General features: G+C 36.7%; 3 protein-coding genes across 5 annotated transcripts in view; 2 read left to right on the top strand and 1 right to left on the bottom strand.

The window, feature by feature from the left end:
• LOC107035919 (alanine--tRNA ligase, mitochondrial) overlaps window positions 1-15,800 on the top strand; it is a 21,650-nt gene extending 5,850 nt beyond the window's left edge. The window contains exons 3-6 of the mRNA XM_015253566.1: window positions 9,371-10,234; window positions 13,293-13,908; window positions 14,191-14,605; window positions 15,522-15,800. Of these exons, the coding sequence (XP_015109052.1) occupies window positions 9,371-10,234; window positions 13,293-13,908; window positions 14,191-14,605; window positions 15,522-15,734 (2,108 nt within the window). The 3' untranslated portion in view covers window positions 15,735-15,800. The remainder of the gene's footprint in view (window positions 1-9,370; window positions 10,235-13,292; window positions 13,909-14,190; window positions 14,606-15,521) is intronic.
• On the top strand, window positions 407-8,116 carry LOC107035920. Of its 3 annotated transcripts, none has more exons than XR_001460771.1 (5): window positions 407-776; window positions 3,368-3,508; window positions 3,795-3,980; window positions 4,118-7,526; window positions 7,848-8,116. XR_001460771.1 is itself a non-coding variant. In XM_015253568.1 (5 exons), the coding sequence occupies exons 1-5, from the start codon at window positions 761-763 to the stop codon at window positions 7,862-7,864; spliced, it is 1,803 nt and encodes a 600-aa protein (XP_015109054.1). In that variant the 5' UTR covers window positions 407-760; the 3' UTR covers window positions 7,865-8,116. The 3 variants fall into 3 exon arrangements, 2 of the variants coding, with proteins under 2 accessions (XP_015109054.1, XP_015109053.1); XM_015253568.1 differs by having other exon boundaries at window positions 4,118-5,560; XM_015253567.1 differs by lacking the exon at window positions 7,848-8,116 and having other exon boundaries at window positions 4,118-7,527.
• LOC107035922 (phosphatidylglycerophosphatase and protein-tyrosine phosphatase 1) overlaps window positions 15,770-16,148 on the bottom strand; it is a 12,502-nt gene continuing 12,123 nt past the window's right edge. The window contains exon 6 of the mRNA XM_015253569.2: window positions 15,770-16,016. Within this exon, the coding sequence (XP_015109055.1) occupies window positions 15,879-16,016 (138 nt within the window). The 3' untranslated portion in view covers window positions 15,770-15,878. The remainder of the gene's footprint in view (window positions 16,017-16,148) is intronic.

Below are 16,148 nucleotides of genomic sequence, written 5' to 3'. Positions count from 1 at the left end.
TATAGGGGAGAGTGGGGTAAAATGGACACTTTAGACTTTTGTTTTAATTACTCATAATTGAGAAACAAATTTATCAATTGAACTCCGTTTAGGCTTACCACAAAGGGAAAGAATTGTTCTTTGCAATGAAAAAAAAATTCTTGAATTTTATCAACATTTCAACCCGTCATTAACATTTTAAAAAAAGTCAAAAGTGTCCATTTTACCCCAACCTCCCCTATATATATGACGTGAAAAAAAAATTTACCACTGAAGAATTTGAAATTATGTCACTGAAGAATTTGAAAATGCCGCGTGTTTTTTTTGTGAATAACTTCGTGTCACATATTGACCAATCAGAATTAAGGATTAGCGGTCAGGCAGTTTCGAGATATTTCGATATAAAACAATTTCACGTTTCTTTCGCCTTTAGTAAAATAGGATCTCGTGTTATACTTGCGCATGCGCAAGATGTTGACCTGGTGCCATTGTTCTCATGTGCGTAATATATATCAATAGCACCAGCGTTCTGACTATCATACAGAGAGGTGTAATAAGACGAGTAGCCGTTGAATAAATGTTCCATTTACAGTTAATCTGTTTCACTTCATTTGCATAACCAATAGTCTAACAGGTTATGGGCCCAGAGTACGCTTAGGCGCTTACTCTGATAAAAAACAGTAAATTAGTGAAGTGAAGAGTAAAAGAGAAAAGACTGGTGAAAAACAGACAAAGTGGAAGGACGAACGTTATAACCGAGGGGTGCATACGGACAGGCAAGATGGGCGATGAGATGAGTAAGTAAATAAATTGAGCTATATCTTAGTTTTCAGGCTTTCGCGGCCATTATTAATGACATTATTGGCATCCTTCCGGAAGCCAATAATGTCAAATTGAGCTGTAATTCAAGTGCATTCTGGAAAGCTGAAGGAAAGTCGCGTTGTGATGAATAACTCGGCGTGAGAAGCGAGAACGCCATAAGATGCAAAATGACCGACAGCCATGCTTGTCCAAACCAGTCGGGAATTTTGGACTTTGTTGAAGTAAAAATAGTAGAAAAGATGTCGGAGTGTTAAAAAATGTGTAAAATTAATATCAATAAAATTATGGGATTGTGGGACGCGTAGTAGTAAGAAAGTAGAGTGACGAGCATTGGAAATTGAGATGAAATCCGTATGCAATGCCTACGCGCGACGCGCTGAGGGGAGTGGGGTGAGGGGGCTGCAGCCATACATTCGAGCCACTGAAATATAGGGGAGGGTAGGGTAAAACGGACACTGGACTTTTTTTGAAATATTCATGACGTGTTGAATTGTTTATGAAATGGAATAATTTTATTTTTCAATTGAAAAACAATGATTCCTCTTCGTGATGAGCAGAGACTGAGCTCAATTGATAAATCTGTTTCTGAGTTATGAATATTTTTTTAAAAGTCAAAAGTGTACATTTTACCTCACCCTCCCCTTATATACTGGAAAGGGCCACCCGTCTCTATCGTACCGTCCGTTCCAAAAGTATTCTCTTAGCTTGGACAACGTATAGAATTTAGCATTGGCATTCGGTTCTTTTTGGTTGCATATGCCATTTTTGTTAAAATTCAAACTCATAACATGTGACAGTTGAAAATTTTATTCTTTCCCAATGTATACTGATACATGGGATATTTACAATTCTATTACGAGTAAATTGACATGGAAAAAATACGTAAGAATATACAATTCAATATATTCTTTATTCAATTAATCTGGCGGGAAATCGAAATGCTATGAGCCAGTACCGTCGTCAGTATTCAGAATTTCAAATTTCGGTATGTCCAGTATAATTCCTGAAACAGAAAGTTGATATTTGAATGGTATAAACTTTTATTTCAAGGGGAATTAATTCTTCAAATTCAAGAACATGCCTCGAGTTTCTAATCTCTGTTTGATCTTTACAATACTGTGACGAAAAAGTAGAACGTCCCAATATTTATTTATCCTTCTAGCATCAAAACAATACATGGGATATTTACAATTCTATTACGAGTAAATTGACATGGAAAAAATACGTAAGAATATACAATTCAATAGATTCTTTATTCAATTAATCTGACGGGAAATCGAAATCCTCTGAGTCAGTACCGTCCTCAGTATTCGGAATTTCAAATTTCGGTATGTCCAGTATAATTCCTGAAACAGAAAGTTGGTATTTCAATGATAACTTTTATTTCAAGGGGAATTAATTCCTCAAATTCAAGAACATGCCTCGAGTTTCTGATCTCTATTTGATCTTTCCAATACTGTGACGAAAAAGTAGAACGTCCCAATATTTATTTATCCTTCTAGCATCAAAACAATACATGGGATATTTACAATTCTATTACGAGTAAATTGACATTACATGGAAAAAATACATAAGAATATACAATTCAATAGATTCTTTATTCAATTAATCTGACGGGAAATCGAAATCCTCTGAGTCAGTACCGTCCTCAGTATTCGGAATTTCAAATTTCGGTATGTCCAGTATAATTCCTGAAACAGAAAGTTGATATTTCAATGATATAAACTTATTTCAAGGGGAATTAATTCTTCAAATTCAAGAACATGCCTCGAGGTTCTGATCTCTATTTGATCTTTACAATACTGTGACGAAAAAGTAGAACGTCCCAATATTTTTTTATCCTTCTAGCATCAAAACAATACATGGGATATTTACAATTCTATTACGAGTAAATTGACATTACATGGAAAAAATACATAAGAATATACAATTCAATAGATTCTTTATTCAATTAATCTGACGGGAAATCGAAATCCTCTGAGTCAGTACCGTCCTCAGTATTCGGAATTTCAAATTTCGGTATGTCCAATATAATTCCTGAAACAGAAAGTTGGTATTTCAATGATATAAACTTTTATTTCAAGGGGAATTAATTCCTCAAATTCAAGAACATGCCTCGAGTTTCTGATCTCTATTTGATCTTTCCAATACTGTGACGAAAAAGTAGAACGTCCCAATATTTATTTATCCTTCTAGCATCAAAACAATCTTTAACACGTCAATTTACTGCGCATAACTCAACCTAAGCTTCTCAACTCGCTTGTACTGTGTCGTTTGGCACGTTACGCACATGCGCACCGTCGAGAGAGTTAGAGAGAGAGGTGGCCCCCAAAATCTACTCCCTCTGGCCAGTTTTCGGTTTACGAGTCTGACATTGCAGTGTCCTTTCCAGTATATAGTATAATCGATTTCAGTGATTCGAGCACTGGAGCAAGAGAGAGAGAGAGACAGAGAGCCCTCGACTGCTTCCCACGTGCGCGTACGCAAAGACATACACCCGGGAAAAATGAATATATAAAATAAATTAATAATCATGAATTTAAACTCTATGAAATATTTATAACAGGTGACGACCTGCTACAATTCGTGGAGGATCAGACATTTTTGTTTGGTTTCGACACACTCCATCAAGGAGAGGACGTCGCATTCAAGATTCAGGGGAATAGGCTAGAGATGAGAACTCAATCTGGAGTCGTGTATAGAACAGGTAAGATGAGATAAAGTGAGAAGTGTTAAGGGGAGAAATACATGCTTTAGAGTTCAGTTAATGATATTATGAATTCATATGCTTATATTAATGAATTCATATGCATTCAATTCATATGAATTCAAAAATTAAAAATATAACTAGCTATTCCAGTTGCCCCAAACAACTGATCAGTGGACGCGTGCTTGTGTTTTGTACTGTGGGTTTTTGAGGTCGGTCATACTTGCTGTCGGGCGACCAGCCTCGGAACCCAGATGTTTAATGAAATGATTATTTACTGCTACAGACAGAAGAATGATATCGGATGAACATTGGAGAGCGGTGAACAAATGGTACGCAAAGAAACAAGAGAAAAATGAACCCCCCATCATTCCTAAACTCTACCTGGAGCAACTCAGTTCAGCAACTGTTACAAGAGATGAGTCGGCCAAGGCGCGCACAAGAGTGACAAAAGCTGAAGTACATCAGTCAGGTAAGGTCAAACCACTGATCAAGAAAATAGAAACTGTTATATTTAATATAGTTTAAAAACCACACCAAAACAACCCGAATCCTATTCACCCAAAAAGAATATTTCGGACAATGCAAGGACTGAATTTATTGTTTAAGGACAAGTAAACCTGATCTGCGAAAAGCTGGATACGATCTCCAAGCTGTTGCAGACAATAGTTGACGTACAAAAGAAAAACACAGGTGATTATATGACTGATCATTTGAGAGAGATGAGGAAAGAAATGGCCAAAGAAAAACAAAGAAATGCAGCACAATTGCAGAACATTACCAAAATGTTGGAAAAATTGACGAAAACCATCAATGAGCCAGGAGAGGTTGGAGCTAAAGGAAGAAATGAGTTTGACTTTATAGAAGATTACAATGAGACAGAGGAGGATGGCGCAGGATTTGAAAATGAAATAGCCGGAATAGTTAAATCACAGTATGAGAACTTAAGACGGATCAAGATGAGACAGAACAGCGAAAGTCCAAACAGTAGCCCTGCTAAAAAAGTAGGGAAGGCTGTAAAATTGGAGTTTTTAAATGAAAATTTGCCATTAAAAAGAGATTACAAATTAACGAGTGAAACTAGATTTGAACACTTCTATGATTTCTTTAAATCTGAACTGAGAGCTAATAAACTGTTGCATGTAATAGACAGCGCAGTAGACTTCAAAGGGGATAGAAAGACACTAGAAGAACAAAAATTTAGAGTTCGAGACATTTTGATCAGTCACATTGACAAAAATTATCGTTACAAGGTAATGAAGTTTGAAGATCCAGTCGATATTCTTAATAAATTGAGAGAACTCAAGCAATTCGAGGAAAATGTAACGCCTTTTACTGGCAGAAAGGAAATATCAAATATGGTATACATCAAAGATCAAATAAGTGCAATGGAGTTTTGCGATAAATTTGAAGATGCAATACGAACTTATGAGAACACTTCATCTGCAACTCCTCTGTCTGAAGAAGAGAAGAGAGATGCGTTTTACAATGCAGTCATGGTATCTGTACCTTTGGTTCAACAACTAGAATCAACTGCTCAAGTCAAAGGTGAAAGACCTCTTCGATATGATCAACTTAAAACACTTGTCCAGGACGAAGAAGTTACTAGGAGCCGAATAGAAGGCGCGAATCGCGAAGTGAGGCTTGCCAAAAAATCAGACAGGTGTTTCGAGTGTGGTGGTAACGGACATTTTGGACGAGACTGCCTTAACAAGGGCATGGGCAAGCTCTGCTATGTATGTAACAACTACGGGCACATAGCAATGGACTGTTCAAAATTCAAAGGACACAATGACAACCAAAAAGATAAGCTGAAACAAACAAATTATTATGGACACAATTCTCGTGGGTTTGGGCGTGGTGATGATGGTGATTTCCCAAAAAGGAAGTTAGAGAATGGTGGCACAAATGATGGGGCAGGTATGAAGAGGAGAAAATACAGCAACCAAACAGACAAACCATGTTTTACATCATCAAAACCCAAAGGAGGATCAAAAACAGGATTTTTCAAGGAAGGAGAGAGGAGATTCGCTGAAAACGACAGGGAGAAGGGTAAGTTCGATGTGAATTTAATTTGTCCAATGAAAGTAGATAGCCTATAAAAGGAAACGTGATGTAGGTTGAAGACCCAAAATTCAATAAAAATAATTGCCTTGCTGAGTTCTTAGCTGACTCAGGTGCAACTGAGCATCTGACAAATTCAAAATTAATATTTAATACTTTAGACGAGAAAATCAGATGTTATTAAATATGCAAATAATGATGGGTCAGCAGCCTTAAGAAGGGAGGGGGTAGGGAGGGTCGAAATTTCATTAGAAAGAAGGAAGAAGTTTGAAATAGATGCGGTAATTTTTGCGGCGGCTCTTCAAGCCAACTTGTTATGTTTAACCCCTCACGTACGGGGCCTTTCTGATACCAAGTCTACCACACGCTCAATATTCTTTGCATTCCATATTTTCTGATGAATGAAAAATTATAAATAAAATACATAATTGAAGCTACAATATTCACCTTCCCAATGGTATTAGTTCGATTGTATGATCTGCCATAGTTTTGGAAATATTCAATTTTGAAAAGAGCCGTGCGTTTTTGCACGGGTCGGTATGACATACCGAGCCCGTACGTGAGGGGCTAAGGAGATTTGCTGAAAAGGGACTCGCGATTTACTTAGATGATGAAAGAATAGACATCTTTGATCCAGACTCTAACGAGTGAAAACCTTACTGGATAATAGATCTAGAGATAAACAGGTATAACTCTCTCAGTAATGAATTTCATAAAAGCACAAATAGAAGAGTAATATCAAACACGGCAGAGGGTGAGTTTGAAATGAGAAAATACATGGCGCGAACTACTACAGCCAAATAAAAAGTAGTGGTTAGTGAAATTCAAACTGAAAGTGTAGACCAGGTCGAAGAAATGGCTATTGAAGAAAGGAAAGATGAGTGGGATAAGACCAAAATAGATAAGATAAAAAGTACCGAGGAAACTCCTAAACAATCCAAAAACCCTTTTGAACAGTCTAGCTTCGATTTCTCGATCTGGGATAGACAACTACACAAAATTGATGAGGTACAAGAGGAGAACCCAAGTAAGAATTGTAATCTATTTGAAGAAGAAGAGAATAAATTACAGGAGAAAAACAAAGCTATGCTATGGCATGTCAGATTTGGTCATGTGTCAATTATTTACCTGAAAGCTTTGCAGATAAAATTAAAAAACAATAAAGAACTGAAAGATGTGATTTTCGATGAATCTTCAATTAGGATAAGTTTTTAATATTGCTACTATATGTAGACGACATACTGCTGGTAAGTAAGGACAAACTCAAATTGGATGAAGTAAAAGCAAAATTGAGTTCAGAATTTGAAATGACGGTAATAGGTGAGCCCAAAGAATTCTTGAATATTTCAATTACACGTGACAGGAAAAATCAAATAATCAAGATGAGTCAGAAAAAAAAGGTAAATAAAATTCTAGAGAAGTATGGTTTCGAGAATTCACATTCTCAAAGGAATCCAATGCTCACAAGACAGGCTTCCAATCATGAAAGAAAGATGAGAGAGTTAGACACTGGCAATGAACTTGATAGTGAAACTGAGGAAAGACTGGACAGTCCATATAGAGAGATTGTGGGCAGCCTGCTGTACCCGGCAGGAGCAGCTAGACCGAACATTTCGAACGCGATCAATATATTGTCAACATCAGGCCAGTCCTATAGGTGAGGACTGGAAGATGGTAAAAAGAGTATTCAGGCACCTGAGAGGTACTTTGACTTTAGGCCTTCGATATTCAGGTGAGAGGACTGAGATTCAAGGCTACTCAGACGCGAGCTTTGCAGCCTGCAAAGGCTCACTGACCACGTGCGAGTGCGAGTGCGCAAACTGTTGGCCTGGTGCCGTTGTTCTCACGTAGATTTGTAATCAAACTATTCGGAGATTCCATTGCTTGGCGAAGACATAAACAGTCGTATGTAGCACTTTCGACTTGTCAAACCGAGTACGTTGCAATGAGTTAGGTGAGTCAAGAGACGTTGTCTACCTATAATTCTTTGAAATTAATATTTCCTCTTCCTTTGCCGATGATCTTGTGCTGTGACAATAGAGCGGCTACTTTTAGTGCAGAGACCAGTGGGGGAAATAAGTTGAGGTATATAATTGATGTTAAAACACAGCATATTAAGGAGTGTGTTAAGCTAAATTTGATAAAAATGAACTGAATCAGGTTTAGAGATCGGTTGGCAAATGTGCTCACTAGACCTCGGGCGTTTGAGCTACACAAATATCAGGTCGATCAAATTATGAATGCCAATATCTAATCGATGGTATTTATGTTTCAGGAAAAAGGAGGACTTAAAATAACAAGATGAGAAGACTCAGGATCAGTCGAGAGGGCGTGTTGGAATAGACGACGCCTGTTCCCGATCGTACTGCCCTGTTGCCTATACTCAACAGCCTGTGCTATATTTATTCTCGTGCTGTACTTGCGAGTGCGCAAACTGTTGGCCTGGTGCCGTTGTTCTCACGTGCGTTAGCCCTAGCATTCTAACTTTACAGAAAGATATGACAAGACGCGTAACCATTGAATAAAAGTTCTTTTCTCAGTTAATCCAGTGTTTCATTTCATTTACATAACCAATACTCTAATATTAAAAAATGAGATACAAGTTATTTTAGAATTAATACGTCAATTGAGGAGGTAATATCAAACAAATGGGAAATTGCTCTTCTACTGAATATTGTATAGTTATTTTTGCTAATAAATTAGCAATATGCTTCCGAATGGTTATTTTGCACATCATTTCCTTCTGTCATCTATAATTCATTGTTTATTTCATTTTATTAAATTGAATAAGATTTCTTTTCAACTAAATTTGTAAGATTTTTAACTTAGTTGAATGTTATCATCATCATTATTCTTATTATCCCTTTCTTCTGTACAACCGATTGTCTTTTTTACGGTTCTATCTCTGCCCTCAGCCCTCCGATAAAATGTTAATAGAAAAATTTTATTTACACATACTTGAAAGAATTTGAAACGTCACATTTGAAGAAACCATGAGAGAGCTAACTTTCAGGGAAATTCATGAAAAATTCGAAATTTTCAACAATCATCATAAAAATCAAATCAACCAATACATCTATCGTAATCATCTTTCAACTTCGAGATAATGGCATTGAAACAAACATTTTAAGCTATGATCGAATTCATTTGAAGCTTGATATTCAAAGATAGCCCTCGAATTCTGATTTTCAAAAAATACAAAATTTTTGCAAATTTTCAAATAAATCGAAATAACGATTTATTGTTATGGTCTTCATCTTCGAACTCTGTCAAAAGGACATCCATACAAATTTTTTAAGCCATAGTTCGATAAATTCAGAACATTTTTTCAGTTATCGTGGGACAACCGATTTTCGAAAAAATTCGAAAATTTAAAAAACTAATCGAATTAAATTTTAATTAATGACGATCGATAGGGCTCAACAATACCGACATTTGAAAAAAAAGATTCAATTGTGTCCAGTCATTAGCGAACAATTGAAGAAAAACTTTGTTACATACTCACACATATACCCACACTTGCACGGACAAGGTCTAAAAATTGCATTTTCGAACTTTTTGGATCATACTGAGTCGATGTAACATAAAAAATCCAAAATTTAAATTTGAACGATAACAAAGCTTCCATTCCGAAGCAAAAATCGCTCAAAGAATGATATCAATTATTACCCCGATAATTACATAGAATTAATGAACATTTCATTTTTTCAAATTTACTGCAAATCATTTCGGACTGAACGAATGACTTGAAATAGTATCCCATTGTTTCCCCAAAAATTCAATTATCTCTCCCCCCAGGAATGGGATTCGAGAGACTAGTAGCAGTTCTCCAAGGAAAAGACTCTAACTACGACACGGACCTCTTTCTCCCCCTCTTCGATGCCATCAGAACCTCCTCCTCAGCGCCCCCATACCTCGGAAAATTTGGAGATGCTGATGAATCAGGTTTGGACACTGGGTACAGGATTCTGGCAGACCACGCCAGGATGATCACCATCTGCATTTCCGACGGAATGATTCCGGAGGAAAACCACAAGTTGAGACGAGTCATCAGGAAATCCATAAACGTGGGGACTGATGTCTTCAGGAGAGAAAAACTTCTGTCCGAGGTGTGTTGTCACGTTGCTGAGACCCTCGGTGACGTTTACCCAGAGGTCTCCAAGAGCTTGAAGAAGGTCCAAACGATTGTTGAGTACGAAGAGGACCTTCTGAAGGTGCTGAAGAGCTCCTCGGGGAAGATGTGGAGGGAACTGGTCAAGGAAAGACCTGAACTTGGAGACATCAGTGATCCTTATGCCTCTGGGCTGGTCCAGGGGTACAAGGAACTCCGGAAGGGCCTCCTAGAGGGAGGGGAGAGGCTGAGGGCTATTCCTGGGGAGCTAGGGTTCAAGCTTTATGACACCTATGGACTCCATCCCGAGTTGATTGAGGAACTGGCGGAGGTGGAGGGCGTGGAGTTCGACAGGGAGGAGTTTGAGGAGAAGATGAAAGAGGCCAGGGTTAGGTCCAGGGTTGGGGTGACACAGGGGAGGCTCTCTGAGGGCTGTTTGGAGGGCTTGGGAGAAGGGACTGATGATTCAGGGAAATATCGGTATTGGGCGGAAGGGGAGGGGTATGGGTTTGAGGAGGTGCCGGCCAAGGTGTTGGGGATTTTGGTGGATGGTAATTATACTCATATATTTAGTTCAAAATCCTAACATCCCAAAATTCTAAAATCTTAGCATCCTAGAATCCTGAAATCCTAATATCCCAAAATTCTACAATCCTAGCATCCTAGAATTTTAAAATTCTAAAATCCTAGCATCCTTGAATTCTAAAATCTGAAGATCCTAAAATCCTAACATCCCAAAATTCTAAAATCCTAGCATCCTAGAATCCTGAAATCCTAATATCCCAAAATTTTAAAATCCTAGCATCCTAGAATCCTAATATCCCAAAATTCTACAATCCTAGCATCCTAGAATCCTAATATCCCAAAATTCTACAATCCTAGCATCCTAGAATCCTAATATCCCAAAATTCTACAATCCTAGCATCCTAGAATCCTAATATCCCAAAATTCTACAATCCTAGCATCCTAGAATCCTAATATCCCAAAATTCTACAATCCTAGCATCCTAGAATCCTAATATCCCAAAATTCTACAATCCTAGCATCCTAGAATCCTAATATCCCAAAATTCTACAATCCTAGCATCCTAGAATCCTAATATCCCAAAATTCTACAATCCTAGCATCCTAGAATCCTAATATCCCAAAATTCTACAATCCTAGCATCCTAGAATCCTAATATCCCAAAATTCTACAATCCTAGCATCCTAGAATCCTAATATCCCAAAATTCTACAATCCTAGCATCCTAGAATCCTAATATCCCAAAATTCTACAATCCTAGCATCCTAGAATCCTAATATCCCAAAATTCTACAATCCTAGCATCCTAGAATCCTAATATCCCAAAATTCTACAATCCTAGCATCCTAGAATCCTAATATCCCAAAATTCTACAATCCTAGCATCCTAGAATCCTAATATCCCAAAATTCTACAATCCTAGCATCCTAGAATCCTAATATCCCAAAATTCTACAATCCTAGCATCCTAGAATCCTAATATCCCAAAATTCTACAATCCTAGCATCCTAGAATCCTAATATCCCAAAATTCTACAATCCTAGCATCCTAGAATCCTAATATCCCAAAATTCTACAATCCTAGCATCCTAGAATCCTAATATCCCAAAATTCTACAATCCTAGCATCCTAGAATCCTAATATCCCAAAATTCTACAATCCTAGCATCCTAGAATCCTAATATCCCAAAATTCTACAATCCTAGCATCCTAGAATCCTAATATCCCAAAATTCTACAATCCTAGCATCCTAGAATCCTAATATCCCAAAATTCTACAATCCTAGCATCCTAGAATCCTAATATCCCAAAATTCTACAATCCTAGCATCCTAGAATCCTAATATCCCAAAATTCTACAATCCTAGCATCCTAGAATCCTAATATCCCAAAATTCTACAATCCTAGCATCCTAGAATCCTAATATCCCAAAATTCTACAATCCTAGCATCCTAGAATCCTAATATCCCAAAATTCTACAATCCTAGCATCCTAGAATCCTAATATCCCAAAATTCTACAATCCTAGCATCCTAGAATCCTAATATCCCAAAATTCTACAATCCTAGCATCCTAGAATCCTAATATCCCAAAATTCTACAATCCTAGCATCCTAGAATCCTAATATCCCAAAATTCTACAATCCTAGCATCCTAGAATCCTAATATCCCAAAATTCTACAATCCTAGCATCCTAGAATCCTAATATCCCAAAATTCTACAATCCTAGCATCCTAGAATCCTAATATCCCAAAATTCTACAATCCTAGCATCCTAGAATCCTAATATCCCAAAATTCTACAATCCTAGCATCCTAGAATCCTAATATCCCAAAATTCTACAATCCTAGCATCCTAGAATCCTAATATCCCAAAATTCTACAATCCTAGCATCCTAGAATCCTAATATCCCAAAATTCTACAATCCTAGCATCCTAGAATCCTAATATCCCAAAATTCTACAATCCTAGCATCCTAGAATCCTAATATCCCAAAATTCTACAATCCTAGCATCCTAGAATCCTAATATCCCAAAATTCTACAATCCTAGCATCCTAGAATCCTAATATCCCAAAATTCTACAATCCTAGCATCCTAGAATCCTAATATCCCAAAATTCTACAATCCTAGCATCCTAGAATCCTAATATCCCAAAATTCTACAATCCTAGCATCCTAGAATCCTAATATCCCAAAATTCTACAATCCTAGCATCCTAGAATCCTAATATCCCAAAATTCTACAATCCTAGCATCCTAGAATCCTAATATCCCAAAATTCTACAATCCTAGCATCCTAGAATCCTAATATCCCAAAATTCTACAATCCTAGCATCCTAGAATCCTAATATCCCAAAATTCTACAATCCTAGCATCCTAGAATCCTAATATCCCAAAATTCTACAATCCTAGCATCCTAGAATCCTAATATCCCAAAATTCTACAATCCTAGCATCCTAGAATCCTAATATCCCAAAATTCTACAATCCTAGCATCCTAGAATCCTAATATCCCAAAATTCTACAATCCTAGCATCCTAGAATCCTAATATCCCAAAATTCTACAATCCTAGCATCCTAGAATCCTAATATCCCAAAATTCTACAATCCTAGCATCCTAGAATCCTAATATCCCAAAATTCTACAATCCTAGCATCCTAGAATCCTAATATCCCAAAATTTTAAAATCCTAGCATCCTTGAATTCTAAAATCCTAGGATCCTAAAATCCTTACATCCCAAAATTCTAAAATCCTAGAATCCTGAAATCCCAAAGTTCTAAAATCCTAGCATCCGTGAATTCTAAAATCCTCACATCCTAAACTCCTAGAATCCAAAAATTCTAAAATCTTAAAAATAAGTAAAAAGTTGTCATTAGTTATCAAAAGTTACTAGCCATTTGACAAGACTACAGGTGCAAAATCTTTTGGTGCATGCTTAAAAACTAAGAATACAATACTATTTCAAAGCTCAAAATAATAAACTGCATGGCACGGGCCATCAAATGCGTGCAATTCAATGAAAAATCAGTTCTCAGAATGTCTTTATCTTTGTAATCAGTAAGTTTAACGAAAAATTAATGCTCAATGTAATTTTTTCAGGTAAATTAATAGAAGAAAAATCTTTCCCCCTGAACTCTTCCCTGAAAACTAAACAGATTGGAGTAATCCTTGATAAAACCGCATTCTACACCCCAGAGGGGGGTCAGCTCTCGGATAAAGGCCACCTGATGATGAAAAATCTAGTCTTCAACGTCTCAGAGGTGCAAAAACTCCAGGACTACGTGATTCACGTGGGAAGCTTTGACCCATCGAATTTCACCGAACAAACCAATGAACTATCAATCAATGACGACGTGAAATTATCTTTGGATAAAAACCACAGGGTCTCGATGATGAGGCATCACACAGCCACGCATCTCCTCAACTCTGCACTCAGGAAAGTGTTCCCAGCAATTTCTCAGAGAGGAAGTATCGTCAGGCATGACAATCTCATTTTCCAATTCAGTGCCTATGGGAAAGCCATCACTCCTGAGATTATTAAGTCAATAGAGACGTTGATCAATGATTGTATCGATGCTAAAGTCCCTGTGAAGACCAAAATCGTGGATTCTATTGGATTTAATAGGGAGGAGGAGTTGGTTCTAGTTCCTGGGATGATTTATCCAGGGAAACATCTGAGGATTGTGGAGATTGATGGGAATCATTTGAAATCCAAGTGAGAACAATCTATTTCTTTATTATTTCGAATATTAAATTCAACTGATTTTCCATTTTTTTAATGCGAATTTCTGTCGAAAAGAGAAAATTGAGATGATGAAAGTCGTGATTATTCATGTTTATTCGATGAAAAAATCACTTGTCAATTAATTCGCATGATTTTTTATCTATAAAAAATCTCTTCAGCTTGAAAAAATTAATTTCACCAAAAACTTCACCATCTTCAAACGATAATTGATCGCTTTCATAATTAATCAATCAATTTTTCATTATTTTTTAGGGAGGCATGTTGTGGGACCCACGTGCACAACACAAGTGCCTTGAACCACTTTCGAATAATCGAAGTGACGTCGAAGGGCTCGTCCTCTAGGACAATAACAGCCGTGGCAGGTCCTCAGGTGCGAAATCTGCCCTCCACGATCTTGGAACAATTTTCAAAAGTTCCTCTAGTAGCTCCAGAGGCCTCCAAAAACGTTAACGAGAGACGAGAGATGGCCGAGAACTTCATGAACAGTGAAATCAATTACGCAGTGAAGAACACAAACGAGAATTTCGTCGTTCACTGTCTTCAATCGAACTCAATCGAAGCCGACGGCATTCCCTTGCAGAAAGCTGGAGAGTTGTCTCCAGAGAAACCCATTTTTATTATTGCCAAGGGGAGGAGAAAAGTCAAGGCTCGATGTTTCGTTCCACAGGTGAAGAATAAATTAATCGCTCATTAGTTGTTGTAAATTAAAATAGTATTTCACTTCAAGGTCCGGATGTACTATCTTTCGAACGTTATCTCGATATTTTTTTCATCTTTCGTCATCTGAAATTGTCAATTGAGTCCTGCATCATGCAGAAGTTTTGAAAAATTATGAATGAATAATCAAAAAAAAGTGGAAGAAATTCTTCATTTTTTCAAAGAGCATTTTTAATTTATATACAGAATAAGTTGAATAACGAGAAATTGAAAAATGTATCTGATTTACGGTGACAAATGGTGGCCTGTCACCCAATATCATGCAGGGGGAAGACTGATTTCGTAAATCTTTTCCCACACTGCACAGAGACTTTTATTACGGAAAAGGCTCTTTGAAAAAAGTTGTAATATTTTGGAGAATTTTTTAATCACACTTTTATCACATAAAAATGGCAGATGACTACATACCACTGTTTTGAAAATTGTGATCTAGCTGTCACTTCCCATGAGGAGTGAGTGTTTTGTTATCCACCATGGAAAATGACAGCTAATAGATAATTTGCCACAGCGAATCAGATATTTGTAATTTCCACTTTTTTCAACTCATTCTGAATCTCAATTAAAAACGCTCTTTGAAAAAGTTCAGAATTTTTTCTATTTTTTTTTATCATGCTATCATAATTTTTGGGAATTTCTACATGATGTACCACTCAATTGACAATTTTCGATTACGAAAGAGAAAAAAAATACAGATAACATTCGAAAGATAGCAGAAACGGGCCTTAAGTTTAAAAAATGATGTTTCATCAAATTTGAATTATTATTTATCGAAGTTAATTGAAAAGTGCTTGAAAATCTTTTGTTTGGAATTAAAACTTGAACTTTAGGTGAAGTAATAACGATTTGAATTATTTTTTTCATTCCAGAATTGTGTGACGAAGGACTTCAACGCTGAATTATGGATGAGATCAGTGAACAATGTTATGAAATCAACAATAGGTTCTTTCGCCGACGAAAATCCACTATTAACTAGTCACGTAAAAGTTTTCAAACTCCCGAGAGCAGAAATAGACTCTAGAGTGAATGAATCTCTCGAAGAGGCGAAGGATTTTGCTCTAAAAAATTGCAAAAAGTCATGAATTCGAAAATAATGGAACGAATTCTTCATTTTCAATTCAATTTGTGAATAAACTAGATTCATTAAATCGTTTTTCATCCACAAAACACATGGGAACACGTCTTTTCAATGTCAATATGTATAAAAAATAATTAACTATAATTTTCTAAATTTTTTCTCTTTGATTTTCAACGTGATTTTGATGGTACAGTCTTAGGGCTCTCCACTGGGCTGTGTGGAGAAGGATATGTTCCCTTTTGCTCTTCATGTAGTCTACAGCCTCTGAAGGGGTCCATCCGTGTTTCTAAAATCGAAAAAAAAAATGTTTTTTCATTTTTCCCATTAAAAAAAAATTATTCGTACTAATGGAAAATTCAGGCGGGAAAATGCCATTCCCTCCTGAATGAAATGAAATCTCCCTATGAATTGTCTTCAT

The sequence above is a fragment of the Diachasma alloeum genome, unplaced genomic scaffold, assembly GCF_001412515.2.
Source record: "Diachasma alloeum isolate Michigan unplaced genomic scaffold, Dall2.0 Dall_scaffold_00202, whole genome shotgun sequence".
Lineage (NCBI taxonomy): Eukaryota > Metazoa > Arthropoda > Insecta > Hymenoptera > Braconidae > Diachasma > Diachasma alloeum.
The sequence above is the reverse complement of the archived record's forward strand: the minus strand, read 5'-3'. Positions and strand labels throughout refer to the sequence as shown.

What these genes read in the sequence shown, in the direction of transcription:
- LOC107035920 (XM_015253567.1), top strand. An exon ending in TGGAGTCGTGTATAGAACAG is followed by an intron (nt 3,509 to 3,794) that starts GTAAGATGAGAT and finishes TTACTGCTACAG; the next exon opens with ACAGAAGAATGATATCGGAT. An exon ending in AGCTGAAGTACATCAGTCAG is followed by an intron (nt 3,981 to 4,117) that starts GTAAGGTCAAAC and finishes TTATTGTTTAAG; the next exon opens with GACAAGTAAACCTGATCTGC.